Here is a 15,762-nt window from a genome sequence, read left to right as displayed (position 1 = left end):
GGAGGCCCGAACGACGCCCCGGCCCGCGGCTCTCCTCACCCAGCGACATGTCGATCTTCTCCAGGCTCTCGCTGCTGCCGCCCCGGGCAGCCGCCGCGGAGAAGCCCAAGGGGGTCGCCCCGACACGGAACCCGTTCATGGCCGAACTGAGAGGAGCCGCCGCTGCCGCCTCCCCCCCGACTGAGACAACGGCCGCCCACTCTGCGCATGCGCGGTAACATCCTCTCCGGCCGACCCAGCAACCAGTGCTGTGGCTGGCTGACGTTCGCGCGATTAGACGGGGACAGGCGCGTGCGCATTCAATAATTCGCGGGGAGGGGGCTTCTGCGCATGCGTAAAAGAGGGGTCAATGATGCGGTCCCTCCGGGAGAGGCCTGTAGTCTCAACCTCAGTATGCCCCCTACAGGTCAGGAGGAGAATGTCCAGCACAAAGTAAGCTAGTGATTTCACAAGGCGTCCATGTGCAAACACGTTTGTATATCACTAAAGACCCTGTGCAAATGCCCCAGTCAGTGAATGATTAAATACCGGCAGTCCATGCACACGCCTTTGCATGCAACTAAAGAGCTCCTTGCTTCAGTGCAGCTACACCCACATGTGATTAAACTACCCAAATATCACCTGCCCTTGCCCCAGTCTGCCCCCAACTAAATACTCCTGTGCAAATATCCTTGTGTGGCCAATTAAGTACCCTAATACACAGCTAAATACCCTCATGTAAATAACCCAGTGCACCACTATATATACCTACCTCTGTGTGCATGCAAATATATATCCCCATTGCTCTCTATCACGGTTTATTAATCTTGCTAAACTAATGAATAATTAATTAAATATTAATTATCATCATGAAAATAGGCATTTATCTAGTGGTTAGGTTACAGGACTCTGGGATTCAAGGTATGTAGATTCTATGCTCCAGCTTCAACATCCAGCCATTGAATCACATTATACCTTTCCCTGCTAGATTGATGAGCCCATTTTAAAATATTTGTTCCCCATGTATATGGTTATAGATTGTAATCATCACCCCTTTAACCTTGTCTTTGCAAAGCTAAATAGATTGAGCTTTTTCAGTCTATCACTATATGGCATGTTTTCTAATCCTTTAATCATTTTCTCGGCTCTTCTCTGAACCCTCTCCAAAGTATTAACATCCTGCTTATATTGAAGGTACCGATACTGGACACAGGATTCCAGCAGTTGTCACACCTTGCTAAATATAGAGGTAAAATAACCTCTCTACTCCCACTTGAGATTCCCCTGTTTATGCATCCCAAGATTGCATTAGCTCTTGCGGACCACGGTATCACCCTGATAGCGCATATATTCAGCTGATTATTCATAACCACCTCTAAATCTTTTTCAGAGTCATTGCTTCCCAGGATAGAGTCTCCTAGTCTATAAGTGTGGCCTACATTCTTTATTCCCATATGTATACATTTACATTTAGCCATATTAAAATACATATTGTTTGCTTCCTCCCAGTTTACCAAGCTATATAGATCGCTCTGAATCAGTGACCAGTCCTCTTAATTATTTATCACTCCCGCCATTTTAGTGTCATCTGCAAACTTTATTGGTGATAATTTTATGGGTTTTTTTCCAATTCATTGGTAAAAATGTTAAATAGCATAGGGCAAAGAACCAACCCCTGCAGGACCCCACTGGAAACACAACGCTCAATGAAAATTCCCCGTTTACAGTTACATTTTTAGATCTATCAGTTAGACAGTTTTTAATCCATTTAATAATATTGTTGTGAATTGGCTAGTGTGTATTTACACCACTTCCTTCTAGTGGATGGAATTGCTCAGTTGTGTGTGATAGGCTCTGTATAGCTAATGACTAATAGAGATTCTCCTTTAGCTCTGGTGGAGAGATGGTGCCCGTGTTCCTTGATGATCTGAGTTCCGTCTCTACTGTTACTGTGAAGTTTCATGTGCTCAACATAGTGATAGATATGAAGTCTTGGGGCCACAGATTTGGTGTTTTAAATACCTTCTTCAAGTGGTTGATGATGAGTGGGAGTTGTGAGGCTTAATTCATTCATATTTGTAAAGTTCATTTATATTCTCAAAATGGATAGTGCTATAGAATTACCAAGCCAAGTACTAATGTTAATATTATCAAATGTCATATATTTTATGTAAAATTGTAGATCTGATTTCTGTGTTGATATGGTGCTGGAATGGGGCACTGACTGGTAGTAGCATTCATCAACACTAAGATACAAATGCTTTGTTAAACCCATGACAAATAATTTAGCATCAAAGGTGGCAGAAGCTGTCTGTCCAGATGGCAAATGGAAATCACAAAACACAGACAGACCGCACAACAGTTATTGATGAGTCTTCTTATCCAAACCAGGAGCCCAGCTGTCTACAGGTGGACATATACAAAAGAAAATTTAACAAAGGTTCTAATCTGAAGGAATATTAACTCCATCCTCTTAGTGCCCCCAAATGGACAAAGTCTTTTATGGGTCATTGAGGGGATAAAGCAAACATAAGGTCTTGGATTTATATGGCTAGCTAAGTGACAGCTAAGAGGAACTGCATAGTGCTGCTGCTAAAATTATGTAGAACTAATCCTTAACCTTATAACAGGTTCAGGTCTATCCCAGACTGTATTTCTACGGTCTCTCACATCCCCAAACCATCCTTAGCATAGATTCTGGCAATGCCATTGAGAAAGCCTATGCTCAAATAAATTTGTTAGTCTCTAAGGTGCCACAAGTACTCCTGTTCTTTTTGCAGATACGGACTAACACGGTAGCTACTCTGAAACTCGTCATTGAGAATAGTAACATTTGTTCTTTTAAATTTACTGGAATTAGGGTGGTGCGTGTGAATATTGGACTATTTCAATCAATTTATAGTTATTGTTGCTTGTTTAAATCTGAAGAATTAAAATTTTTTTAGTTTATTATGGGGATGAAGATACTGTCAAAATAAATAAACAAATTGGCTCAATCCTGAAGTCCTTACTCAGTCAAAATTCCTCATATGAAATCCTGGTCCCATTGACTTAATGGCAAAACTCACATTGACTTCAGTGGGGATATATTTCACCCCGTTGACTTAAAAAAGACTCTGAATGTAGGACCCAGTTCAGCTCCCACTTAAATGAGACCTGTATTGGGTTTTTAAGATCTGATACAGAGCGCATTGAAGTCAATGATAGGCTTTCACTGATTTCAGAGGCTCTGAAACAGATCTTTCCTAAATATCTCTATATCTAATCTACCCTAAAGTATTATGTTGAAAAGTGTCTTGCTTATAAATTGATGTTTAAACACCAGGGTGAAACTCTCAATAAAGAAGAGTTAAAATTGCGATGCAATTAACTCACTCGAAAAATTATGAAAGCATTATTCATAACTCATACTATTTAAGTTCAGAAGCATTAGATCATTTAGTCTGGCCTCTTGTGTAACACAAGCCAGAGAATTTCACCCCTGTACTGAGCCCAATAACTTGTACTTGATTCAAGCTTGAAGCATATATTCCAGAAAGGCATTCAGTCTTGATTTAAAGACATCAAGGGATGGAGAATACACCACTTCTCTTGGTAGCTTGTTCCAAAGGACAAATGATAATATTTATTCTAGTTTTTGTAATCTGGAGTAGTCTTTCCTGGATCTCCCTCCCTAGCAAACTCCCCATCTCATGATAAAACAGCTCCCTTTTCCTTTACCTCTGTATTTTGTAGTTGATATTTTCCATTGCTTTTATTATTTAATATAGACAAGACAAAATTTTATTATTTCCAAAGTGTCCATTTATAGTTTGTATGGAAAGATACTCCCAAAAGAGCCTGATCCTACAGATATTATTGACATGAGCAGTCTCATTGACTTCAGTGGGACTAGGTTGCAGGCTTGAGCCCAAGAATTATGTTACACTGTTTTGCATTTCTCTCAGTTTAAACAATGAAACCAGACTTGTCTGTTTCATGCATTTATAGTCAGTTCACTGGGCATGATCATATAACCCTTGCTCACAGGAACAGTTTCAATTACTTTTAATTTTCCATCATATTTTTACTGTGACAGTCAGTAAATATACTGATGCTTTGGTACTGCCTGTGTGATATGCACCCTGCAAATTTTACAGAAGGGATGAAAGTAGAATAGGCCTGTATAACATTTTTCTTGTCCTACAATATGTGGTGGAAGCTATAGTTTGCTGAGAGCAGTAATCCCTATGGCATTGTGAGAGTTCTAGTCTCTTTATTGAGTGCCTTCTGGGAAGTGTTATTACTTGTATTATAATAGCATCTAGAGTCCTGTAGCCTCTCAAATCACTTTGAAGTATTGTATTATATGACAAGTAACACTATAACTCTTAGAATATAAATGCTTCAGGTCTAGGACAGAGTCTTCCTATGTGCATTGACAGTGGCTAGCATGTCCTGGGTGCTAACAGAATACAAATAAATCAAACATAATAATAGCACATAAACAAGAGTTACTGAACAAATAAAAATACAGAAATCTTGGCTCCCTGAAAGGGAGCTATAGCACATCAAGCAACTTCACAGCCATATTTGGAGTTTAGCCCCTATAATAATTTGTCATTGACTATTCCCAATCTGCTGGCAGTGATATATTTTTCTTTCCCCCCAGAGTGATGCACAGTTTCCCGCATCACTTTTTAGAAGATTTTTTATCTTTATCTTTTATATTTATATTTTTTATATTTCTTGGGTTGCATTGGTTGCCTCTGATTAAGTGGGCTGTAGACCACGAAAGTTTATGCTCAAATAAATGTGTTAGTCTCTAAGGTGCCACAAAGACTCCTGTTCTTTTTGCAGATACAGACTAACACGGCTGCTATTCTGAAACCTGTACTTTGGGCAGTGGAGCAGACAATGTCTTTACATTTCTCTCTCTCTCTGTTGTTACAGTTGTTGTACAGTCATTCCGCTCTGGGCTGCATTGTACTTTGTCTCTGTTTTCACCTCTAGTTTATGATCACTCATTCTATATTAGGTAGGCAGGTATCTGAGCCTTGCACATTTCACTATGATACAACAACCTGCTAGTGTGAAAATTTTATTTGGGGATCTGTAGCAATCTAGTTTGTAGTTTTTGAGCTTTTACATCCAATGAATTGTATATTGTTTAAGTTTTGGCCTAGAATCAGTGTCAGCTGGTTTCTTTCTCCACTGGTCTGATGATGATTAGTGTTGCTGAAACATGGAAGATTGGAGGGAGTGGATTCTGTTTTAGCTGCAAGCATTTACTCATGTAGCAATTAAAATTGGAGAGAAATGTACTGTTTAGGTTGAAGCAGCACCAGCAATTGAATGAGTGACCACCGATCGCTCTGAATACATCCTAAGCAGAGTTTTTGTATTTGAAATAAAAATCCTGTGCAATAATCCTCCTGACAAAACTGAAAATCCCTGTGGAAGTACCTCCGCTGGACAATTAAATAACTATGGGCAAATATTCGGATTGCACAGATCCCGGTGCAAACATCCTCACGTACAGCTCAATTTTGCAGTCACTGACTACCTGCCCCGCGTAGCCAGACAGGGCTCAAGCTGCAGTGCATGCTGGGAGCTGTAGTTTTAGCGGTGTGGGGCATGCTGGGAACTAAAGTTCCGAAGCGCTTCGTGCGAGGGGAGAGAGGCCGGCTTGGAGGTGTGGTCTTGTGAAGTGCATGCTGGGAGCTGTAGTCTCCCTGTCGCGGTGCGTGCTGGGAGCTGCAGTCCCAGCCGGCGGGCGGGTGCGGCTCGCAGGGGGCTGGGCCCGGCCCGGCGCGGGGGATGGAGGCGGCAGGCAGGGGCCGCCCGTGCTGAGACAGGCGGGCCGCGCCTGCCCCGGCCGGCATGGAGATCGGGCGCTGCGGGGAGCAGGAGGCGAGCAGGTGGGTGCGCGCTGCGGGCGGTGGGGGGCAGCGGCAGTCAGCGGGGGGGGCGGCGATGGGGTAGCGGGGGGCAGCGGGGTGAGGGGGCGATGGGGTAGCTGGGGCATGGCGCGGGGGGGCAGTGGGGTGGGCGGATGCGATGGGGTAGTTGGGGCATGGCGCGGGGGGCGATGGGGCAGCCGGGGGACTATGGGATAGTTGGGGCTGGGTGGAGTGGGGGGGTGGCGATGGGGTAGCAGGAGGCAGCGGGGTGAGGGGGCGATGGGGTAGTTGGGGCATGGCGCGGGGGGCAGTGGGGTGGGGGGAGGCGATGGGTCAGCCGGGGGACGATGGGATAGTTGCGGCTGGGAAGAGGGGGGCGGTGGTGGGGGTGTCGATGGGGTAGCGGGGAACAGCGGGGTGAGGGGGCGATGGGGTAGCTGGGGCATGGCGCGGGGGCATGGCGGGAGCCGTGATGATGGGGTAGTGGGGTGGGGGAGCAATGGGGCAGCGGGGGGCGATGGAATAGTTGGGGTACGGCAGGGGGTGGGGGGTGGCAATGGGGTAGCGGAGGTCAGCAGGGTGGGGGGAAAATGGGATAGTTGGGGCACGGCGGGGGGCGGCGATAGGGTGGCGGGGGCCGGTGATGATGGTGTAGTGGGGTGGGGGAGCGATGGGGCAGTGGGGGGCGATGGGGTAGTTGGGGCACAGCGAGGGGTGGGGGTGGCGATGGCGTAGCGCGGGAGCAGTGGAGTGGGGGCGATGGGGTAGTGGGGGCAGCGAGGTGAGGGGTGATGGGGTAGCGGGCGGGCAGCGGGGTGGGGTGGCGAGGGGGTAGTGGGGGGGCAGCGGGGTGGGGGGCGCTGGGGTAGCTGGGGCAGGGTGAGGGGTGGTGATGGGATGGCAGGGGGCAACGGAGTGGGGGGCAGCAGGATGGGGGAGTAATGGGGTAGTAGGTTCACAACTGGGGCCACAGGTTGGGTGTGTTACTAGTATTGGTACATAGCAAGGGTCAGTCATGGAGGAGAGACAGTTGTGTGTGTTTGCAGCTGTAGCTGGGGCATGGCATGTGGCAACATAGGAGGTGTGTGTGTAAGGGCAGGCATAATGTCTGGTTCAGCTCTGAGCCTGCCCTGACCCCCGCCTGGCTTGTGTCACACACTCTCTTTGCCCCACCCTATGTAAATACTCTGGCTGTGTCAGGAGCAGTCAGGGCTAAAGAGCTCTGGATAGAACTGTCTGCACATGTGACTTGAATACCTGATGCTCCCTAGATTCCAAAGACAGTAGCTGCCAAGTCTCATTATTTTTTTACGAGCTGATAAACCATCCTAATGCTCTGGTCAGGGTCTTGTTTTTGGATTATGTCTCCTTCTGTCCTTGGTAACTGGTTGTGTTGCTTGGAAATGTTGCATATTTTAGATGTTTAAAATGAATTCTTAACCTAAATACTTGTGGGAGCAAGGCCTCCGGTGTTCAGCTGCAAGTTGGACCCTGATTCTGCAGCGCTGTGGTGCCATACACTGGTAGTTAAGTTAAAATAATGTAGGCTTTTAATGTAATAAATGACAATGATTAATTGGTCAGATACACAAAGCCTTCTGTATTATTTCCTTTGATAATAAATTCCATTTGGTCAACCTAGTCCCCATGGTATCAGTGAGTTTTGTATTGACAATGCAGAACTGGGTAATAGAGATTGACAGATGAGTTAGTGGATATGTAGGGGGCAGTTGTGGCTGTTGGCATCTGAGGCAAGTGTTTGGAGGTAGTTCCTGATAAATCCATTAGCTGGATGTCTCTGCTAATGTTACCGGCAGTGGAAAAAATAACTGTTGCCATGTAAACTGTAATCTAGGTTTGGGAGTTAACCCATTGAGATGAATGGGGCTAATCCCACATCTCTGAGCTATTGTTTCACACTTCCAGGAGATTCCAGAAGACACCCTGAATTGATTGCATTTGATGCATGTTTTTCTGAGTTTTCTCCCTGACCAGGAGGGACAGAAACAACATTTCTTGCTTCTAATGAAAGCTCAGATCTTGAAGTGGCAAATTCCCATGCTGTGGAAAAATGAGGGACCTAGCAATCCACAAATGCTATGTTAGAAATATATAGATAAAGGGATGCATCACAGTGCAGCATTGTGATTCTCCTTGGGACTGTTAAAAGTCCTTGAAAGCAGGAGCATGTGACAAGGATGAACTACAAATAATGCCATGGTGGACACCCCAGAGTTCACATCAGTCCCCATTGAAAGAAGAGGGCATTGTCTCCTCTGGAGCTAGCGCTGTGGTGGCTCGCTCCATTGTTTGCTTAACTGTGAATGTACACGCAATGGTATGTGCATGGAAGGATTCTGGCATGTGCCTTGTGCAGCATCATCCCACTCTTTGCCAATGATTTCAAGTCTCTGCTTCTAAATACCTGTCGTTGCATTTGATCTAGTTGTTGAATATGGTACGTGATTGATATTGCAGGCAGAGGGAGAAGGTTTTGCCAGGTTCAGCGTCCTGTCCTTGGGTCGTAGACCTATTAGGTTGAGGCCAGGAGACAAGGGTGATCTTGTGCCTGCTTTTTTCTCCGTTCATCCCTGAGGAGACTTCAGTGGCAATGTCAGATCAAAGAGCACTAATGCTGTCCTTTAGCCAACCAGTGAAATGGTACTCTCAGTGCCTTGGGGTATGGAGCTGATGTTCTAAATGATCCAGCCATGTCACTGGAAACCATGGAGAGACCATTGATAAATGGTGTAGTGTTGAGAGTTAAATGTGCAGATATTCTGTTAAACTTCTGTGTCACAAAGAAGGGGCAGGAGGAATAGTAGGGCCCAGAGAGAGAATCCTAAAGGGAACGTCGGCGGGGGGCAAGGAGACAGCTAATATTGCGAGAATAGCATGGAAAGCCAGTCTCTCTGCCTTTGGCTGGCTGCTTACTTCCAGAAATTTCATGGCAGGGAGAAGGTTACTTGGACCACTTGACAGCCACTTCCAGCAAGAATTGTCCTTCTGGGTTTTATTTGTAAACAAAGAGGCTAAGAACATGTGCTCTGTACACTCCCTCTTCTCTTGCCTCACTGTCATGATGATTTAAAAAGGAAACAGCCAAAGGGCTTCCTGCATTTTTTTCTCCTCTCATGTTCCTAAGATCCTGTTGGAGGCTTGAAACTGCAGTCACGTTCCTTGCTACTTTGTTCTTCTCGGTCCCTGTTTGTTGTTGTGTACGGTTGCAGATCATGATTGTGGTGGCCCCTGAAAGTCCCATTGTGCTAGGTGCTGTACAAAATATAACAGAGATGGTCCCTGCCCTAAAGAGTTTATAATCTAACTAGGTTAATGCTGTGCTGGTCTGTTGATGGGATTGTTTGGTTGCATGGGATTATTGAAATATTTGTTCTAACAAACAATACGTTCCAGAAACTCCTGTGAGGTGGCATCTCAGTCCAGGGATCCTGGTGCGAGTTGTGGTCTGCTACACAGTTGTTCATGTAATCAAAACCACAGCTTGCACCGGTTGTGTTATCCCCTTGTGGGGTGCCTCAAGGGAAAATCAAAGACTGAATTGGCCATGGAGACAGGATTCCCCTCTTTTTCCTAGGCGATTCTTGCAACTCGTGGTTAAGGCTTATGGGGGTGGTGCAGAAGGTTTGTCCTATGATGGTGTCTCTTCTGAGGTACGTGGAGAATGTCAGGCCACAGAGCTGTCAGGCTGGCATCTTGTGCTAGCCCCAAAGTCACCCTGAAACAATTGAACGACTTGCAAAGGAAAACCAAAGCATTTAGTCTATATTTTCTGGAGACACCAGCTGTGCTGCTGCCCTCCTTAATATGGGAAAAGGGCTTTTGGAAATCAAGTGTTGAGCAGCAGGTGTGTGTGCTGTGTTTGCAGATAAAGTCCAGAGCACATGTTGCTTCCAGCGTCACTACCAATTTGAGTATCAGAGGTACAGTGCCAGCAGCTGTGTGGCCTAATTTCCCAGCGGGCCTCCTCTGCCCTCTGTGACTGGTCCTGCACAAGCCTGTTTCCTGAGCTGAGGAGAATAGGCTTTCTTTGACTTTCTTTTGCTGTTCCCTGTTGCTATAGATAACATGACAGAAGTCTGGTTTTCCATGCCCCTTTCATGGAAGTGCCACGCCTTTGTGAGGAGTAGGCTGCATGACTCATAAAAACTTCCTATGTTTGCAGTTTGGTTTCCTAGGCGACAGAGTTCAAAACACACTGTTAAATAATTGATTTGCAGGTCACCTTTAAAGTTAAGACAAAGTGACAGCGAACATGGTGTTGTCTGGCAACAGTGCCTACAAATGATCCCAGTCCCCACAAACAGATCTTTGAAAGGTGTCAAGACAGATCATTTGACTTTCCCAGGCAGAGAACAGTGTTCGGGCAGCTATGTACTTGTGAGATTCCCCTTATTGAGTATGATGGCACCTGCAGCACATTTGCTGTTTAAAGGAAATGTATGCCTCTGATTTAACCTCGTTTAAAATTTCTACTTTGAAACTTTAACTGTTTTTAAAAACTCCTTCTTTACTCAGCAGCACAGCTCCATGAGTGTGTGCTGAGTCACTACGCTGACTTCGTTGACAAAAATAAGTTTTTGCTTCTTCTAGCTCTGTGTTATCCAGCTTAGCCCTGGGTCAGCGAGTCAGATTCTGTACTGACTCTGGCATCATCAACAGCCTCGTTGACCAAGTTCCAGCAACAGAGCTGGATTCTGGCCTCAGTTACCCCTGTGAAACCCCACTGGTCGCAACGGGAGGGCACAGATGTGACTCAGTGTGGCCTCTCGCTGTCAGAACCTTTATTACTGATGATAATGCACCAGCTAGGAACCCAGGTCTGCAGGGCTGAACCAGCCTGACGGCACCCTTTTATAAATTACATACTTCACGTAACTCATTGAAATGTCCAATGAAACTCTGGAGACACTAACATTTTGTGGCTGGTTTCTTTTCAGCCTGTTTTAGAGATGTATTAAACACTGTCTTCCTGACCCCATCTGTCAGAAGCCCTCTTTCAAGTCTCTTCTTGAAATTCAGTTCAACGTTGCGTATGTAAGCTGTAGCTGTTCTAGTCACTGAGAGTCTGTGTGTGACAGGCTGTACAAGTGTTGCCAATGCTTGCGTTGTTTTTTTTTTAAAGGAGACTTTTGGGTGTTTGTCTAAGTTAGTATGATCCACACAGAAGAGGGCTACATGCTGTTTGGGGTTTGATCCTCTGGGTCTGTTTGTCAGCCAGTGGCAGGTCATGATGTAGTGTGATGCCATTTCTGCCAGAGTCAGGGAGAGGCTCTGATTTGTTACAGATCCTTTCTCATATTTGTAAGTAAACGCTCGTTGGGGGGTGGACATATTATGTTGGCAGAAGTGCAGACAAACAGTGGCTACGTTGCCCGACTTTTAGCGGCACAGCTGTAGACAAAGCCTTAGAGACAGCATCTTGGTGCTGCTTAGACCAGTTGGGCCTGGAAGCACACAGGATCCAAAAATTGGGTCCAGTACAGCAGCCTGGCATGTGTCCCCAAGGGGGAATTCAGCCAGGGCTGTAACAATGAGCTGTTAGAAAAATACCCATTCTAATTAGCTGATCGTCTTGTGATGCTGGACTCCATATGTTTATGAAAATATGCTTGAGTATGAATATAATGTAACTGGAATACGCTTTATACAAAAGGTCTCTTGTAAGGTGTCATTACAAAGCTTATAATCTACTGAGTGTGTTCATACTATTTGTATGTATCATTCTTGTATCTGAAACTAGAAATATGAAGTATAACTCTGAAGTTCTATTGTAATTATGCAAAGTGTGGGCCATTAATGGTGGCTTGGAATCTTAATGGCTCCCACTGACTAGGACAATTGGTTGTGAATGGCTCTGTTTACTTGCAAACCTTCCTGGGGCCCTGCAAGTCAGCCCAGGAAGAATGGAGGTTTGGGGTCTCACAGGACAGGTGAACGTGTCCCATGATACTGGAATCTATCTTAAACCTGGTGCTTTTCCATTTAGAAGGAGGGGTGAGGATCCAGAGAGGCAAAAGACTCCCATCTTGTGCCAAAGATATAAAAGGGGGTGGAACAGAACAAAGGGGGTGGCCAGTCATGAGAAATCTCCTAGTTACCACTTAAGCTGGAACTAACAAGGGCTGTACTGGGGAAAGGATTGGGCTCAGACTAGGAAGGAGTCTAGTCTGTGAAAGAAGTTTATTGGAACATCTCTAAGGGTGAGATTTACCTGTATTCAGTTTCTTAATGTATTAGGCTTAGACTTGCGTGTTTTGTTTTATTTTGCTTGGTAACTTACTTTGTTCTGTCTATTACTTGAAACCACTTAAATCCTTCTTTTTATACTTAATAAAATCACTTTTGTTTTATTAATTAACCCAGAGTAAGTGATTGATACCTGTGGGAGCAAACAGCTGTGCATCTCTCTCTGTGTTATAGAGGACGGACAGTTTGAGTTTACCCTGTATAAGCTTTATTCAGAGTCAAACGGATTTATTTGGAGTTTGGATCCCATTGGGAGCTGGATGTCTGGGTGCTGGAGATAGGACCACTCGCTGAGCTGTTTTCAGTTAAGTCTGCAGCTTTGGGGGTATGGTTCAGACCCAGGGTCTATGTTGCCACAGGTTAGCGTGTCTGGCTCAACAAGGCAGGGTTCTGAAGTCCCAAGCTGGCAAAGAAAACAGGCCCAGAGGTAGTTTCAGACAGTCCCAAGTGGGTCTCTGTGACCGAACCCATCACACATCTCTTGCATAGTGCTGTGTACACCTCAGGTGCTCTGGAAATAAGAATCTAGCCTTTCCTTAAACATCTTGAGCTATATCATCAGGTGCTGTAAATCAGCATAGCTCTCACTTGAGTGAAGCTTCATCAGTTTACACAGGCTAAGAATTTGGCCCCCAGTTGTTTACTCTGTTTGTGTATATCCCACTGTGTGCCCATGTCTTGTGACTGGTGTAGGTAGGAAGCTCTTCAGGGTAGGAATATGTCTTTAGTCACTGTGGCAATGCTGTAGTACTGTATACAAATGCTAAACGCTGCTGGCTGCAGACAGACCCAAGTCCACTGACGTACTTCCTGGTATCAAACCTGTATCATTGCCTCCCTGATCAACCCCTCCCTTTCTGGAGTGAGATCATGCACACCAGGAGTCTTGCCTAGATAACCTGACATTACTTTCTTATGTGTCATTTCCCAGATTTGGTTGGAATGCTTTTGCAGCTCTGAGAAATCAGTTTCCTTTTCTGGTATTGAGGGAATGAGCCATTCTTCCAGCTCAGTGTCCTTTCTCCTCTCCTGCTCACTCCGTCACCTTCACTATTTGTAAGAACACACCAGTTACTGTGACGACAGGCTACAGCTGCACAAACAGATGATTTCAGGAGCAGGCTGAATGAGTCTCCGCAGAAGTGCTCAGCTGTCTGCCTGGGGAGCATGGCTAGCTGTGTTTTACTTGATCACAAAATATACTTTTAAATGTGACGTGATTTCTAAAGGGGAAAGACCTCTCCTGAAATGCGACCCGGGTAAAGTTCCCCTCACTCTTTCAGTAAGTAGCTGGCTTTTTTTTCAGAGGGCTGGGAGTCCCCTGGGAATTTTCTAGGGTTATTTCAACTCCCCATGCCCTTGGCCCAGTAGGGCTGGGCTTAGTTTTCTCTGGCGCCTATTGGTGCTCCTCTGAGCATCTGTCAGGGGGAGTGGGGGTGCTGGAGAGTGGCTGAGTGGAAACCCATTCAAATGGGGAAGCGCTCAGTCACTGCAATGCTCCCCAGGCCTTCCTGCCAGGCTCAGCAAATGAGACTGAGGGCTTGTCTACATCAGAAAGTTGCAGCGCTGGTGAGGGGGTTACAGCGCTGCAACTTTGAAGGTGTACACATCTGCAGGGCACCACCAGCGCTGCAACTCCCTGTTTGCAGCGCTGGCCGTACTCCCGTTTTGTCTCGGGTGTAGAGGATCCAGCGCTGGTGATCCAGCGCTGGTAATCCAATGTAGACACTTACCAGCGCTTTTCTTGACCTCCGTGGAAGGAGGAAGCCTCTGGTAATCAAGCTGGTCTCCTTTCCCGGTTTGCTCTCTCGTTCCCGGAACCCCGAGCAAGCAGGTCTCCTTCCCTGCGGTTTGCTGGGTGGCTCCGGGAATGCGAGAGCAAACCGCGGCGAAGCTGGTCTCCTTTCCCGGTTTGCTCTCTCGTTCCCGGAACCCCCCTTGAAGCCGCCCAACAGCGCTGCAGTGTGGCCACATCTAACACCACTTGCAGCGCTGGTTGCTGTAAGTGTGGCCACTCTGCAGCGCTGGCCCTATACAGCTGTACTAATACAGCTGTAACAACCAGCGCTGCAAAATTTTAGATGTAGACATGGCCTCAGAAGCAAATCTCCCACACTGCAGTCTTTACAGGAGTTAGGAGTGTTATCCCATAGGTCCAGACCAAACACCAATATGGGTAGCTCAGTTCTGCCTCTCTGAATTCCCCCTACAGTTGGCTATAGAATTTTTAATTTCTCATCTTAAACTGTAGTGCAGTGTTGCTGTGTGCTGTTACAGAGATGACGCGTCTCACCCCAGAGGTGGCTGCATTTTCAGTGATGAGCGAAGATTCTTGCATGTCTAGCTTGTGAAGTGCTCTGGGATCCTTTGGGATGAAAAGTGCTATACTGTAAAATCATTGTCACTAGATCAGAGATTTTTAATGTCTATTTCTCTTTCATCTTTCTACCAAATAACTTCCTACCTTTCCCTTTACATCTGTTTTTGTTCAGCTGATCATGGTTTCTTATATGTATCGTGGTTCATTGACACAGTGCTTTAAACAAAACAACTCCAAAACTCCCAAGGACTAATTCTGTGTTAGCAGAAACAGTGACTCCACTCCTTTGGAATGCAGTTGTTTTACCTTTGGGAGAGGATGTGCCAAGGCAGGTTTGCATAACAAGAGCTTGGGGTTTACACACCTTCCCAAGGCTCTGATGTGTAGTGGAAACACCTCTGCAATATGTGTGTGTTGGATACTTTTTATAGCACGATAATAATAACTAAAAGGGAGTTTCCTGGCATCATGAACTCTAGGATCTAAATTCAGGCTCTGGCTGTGCTTTCACTCCCACTTCCCCAAGCTGACTGAGTCCTGGAAATATCCCAGAGAGGAGCTTATCAGGTGACAGAGCTTAACGGATGCAGCTGCTAGGTTAGCACAGATCTGTGCCGAGAGGGCCTCTGCTTCCTTCCCCTGTCAGTATGCAAAGCAGGCTCACCTGATGTGTGTAGAGACAGACATTTCTGTGTAAATTTAGAAGAATGGGTTGGTGGAATCAAGACTCGTTAAGATTTTTACTCTCTCTAAATGAGCCAACCAGTTAGGATCCAAAGAAGGAGGCTGGCCCTGGAATCTGGTTTAGAATTCTGCTCTCTCCCCACAGTCCCAGCTGAGTTAGGCCCTGTTTTCTTTTAATAGTGTTTGGAAGCTGTGGCTAAACTATCTGACAGCTAGGCTGCTCCTGAGGCAGCTTGGCTGCCAAGGAGGATCTAGTGTAAAGTCAGGGCCTGGGAGCAAACGCTATGTGCGCACTCAAGTTGCTGGGTTTCTCTGTGTGTCGTGTAATAGTAACTGTATCTTGTGCATAGGCATTCCTGTGCCAGCTCAAACTATTGGTCTGGTTAGACTAATATCCTGCCTCTGGCACTGGCACAGATCTCTGAGGCATTTGGGGAGCTCCATACGCTTTAAGGTTGGGCTAGAATGCCATCCTGCCTCCCAAACGCCATCAGCTGGCACCCTGAAACATGAAATACTGCTAGTGGGAAATCTTGAAGCTCTGAGTGCCTTAACCTGCACCCTACGTTTTATCCTGTTTACTATTTCACCCCGCTAGGAACAGTCCTTCAGCGTGCTTTACAAAAACTG

At 46.0% G+C, this 15,762-nt stretch overlaps 1 protein-coding gene across 1 annotated transcript in view; it reads left to right on the top strand.

Moving 5' to 3' along the window:
• Positions 1 to 41: 41 nt before the first annotated feature.
• Positions 42 to 15,762, top strand: part of RUBCN (rubicon autophagy regulator) — a 60,066-nt gene continuing 44,345 nt past the window's right edge. The window contains 1 exon segment of the mRNA XM_030574539.1: positions 42 to 214. Within this exon segment, the coding sequence (XP_030430399.1) occupies positions 48 to 214 (167 nt within the window). The 5' untranslated portion in view covers positions 42 to 47.

Source organism: Gopherus evgoodei, chromosome 9 (assembly GCF_007399415.2).
Source record: "Gopherus evgoodei ecotype Sinaloan lineage chromosome 9, rGopEvg1_v1.p, whole genome shotgun sequence".
NCBI classification, from domain to species: domain Eukaryota; kingdom Metazoa; phylum Chordata; order Testudines; family Testudinidae; genus Gopherus; species Gopherus evgoodei.
This window is presented reverse-complemented; position numbering and strand designations above follow the sequence as displayed.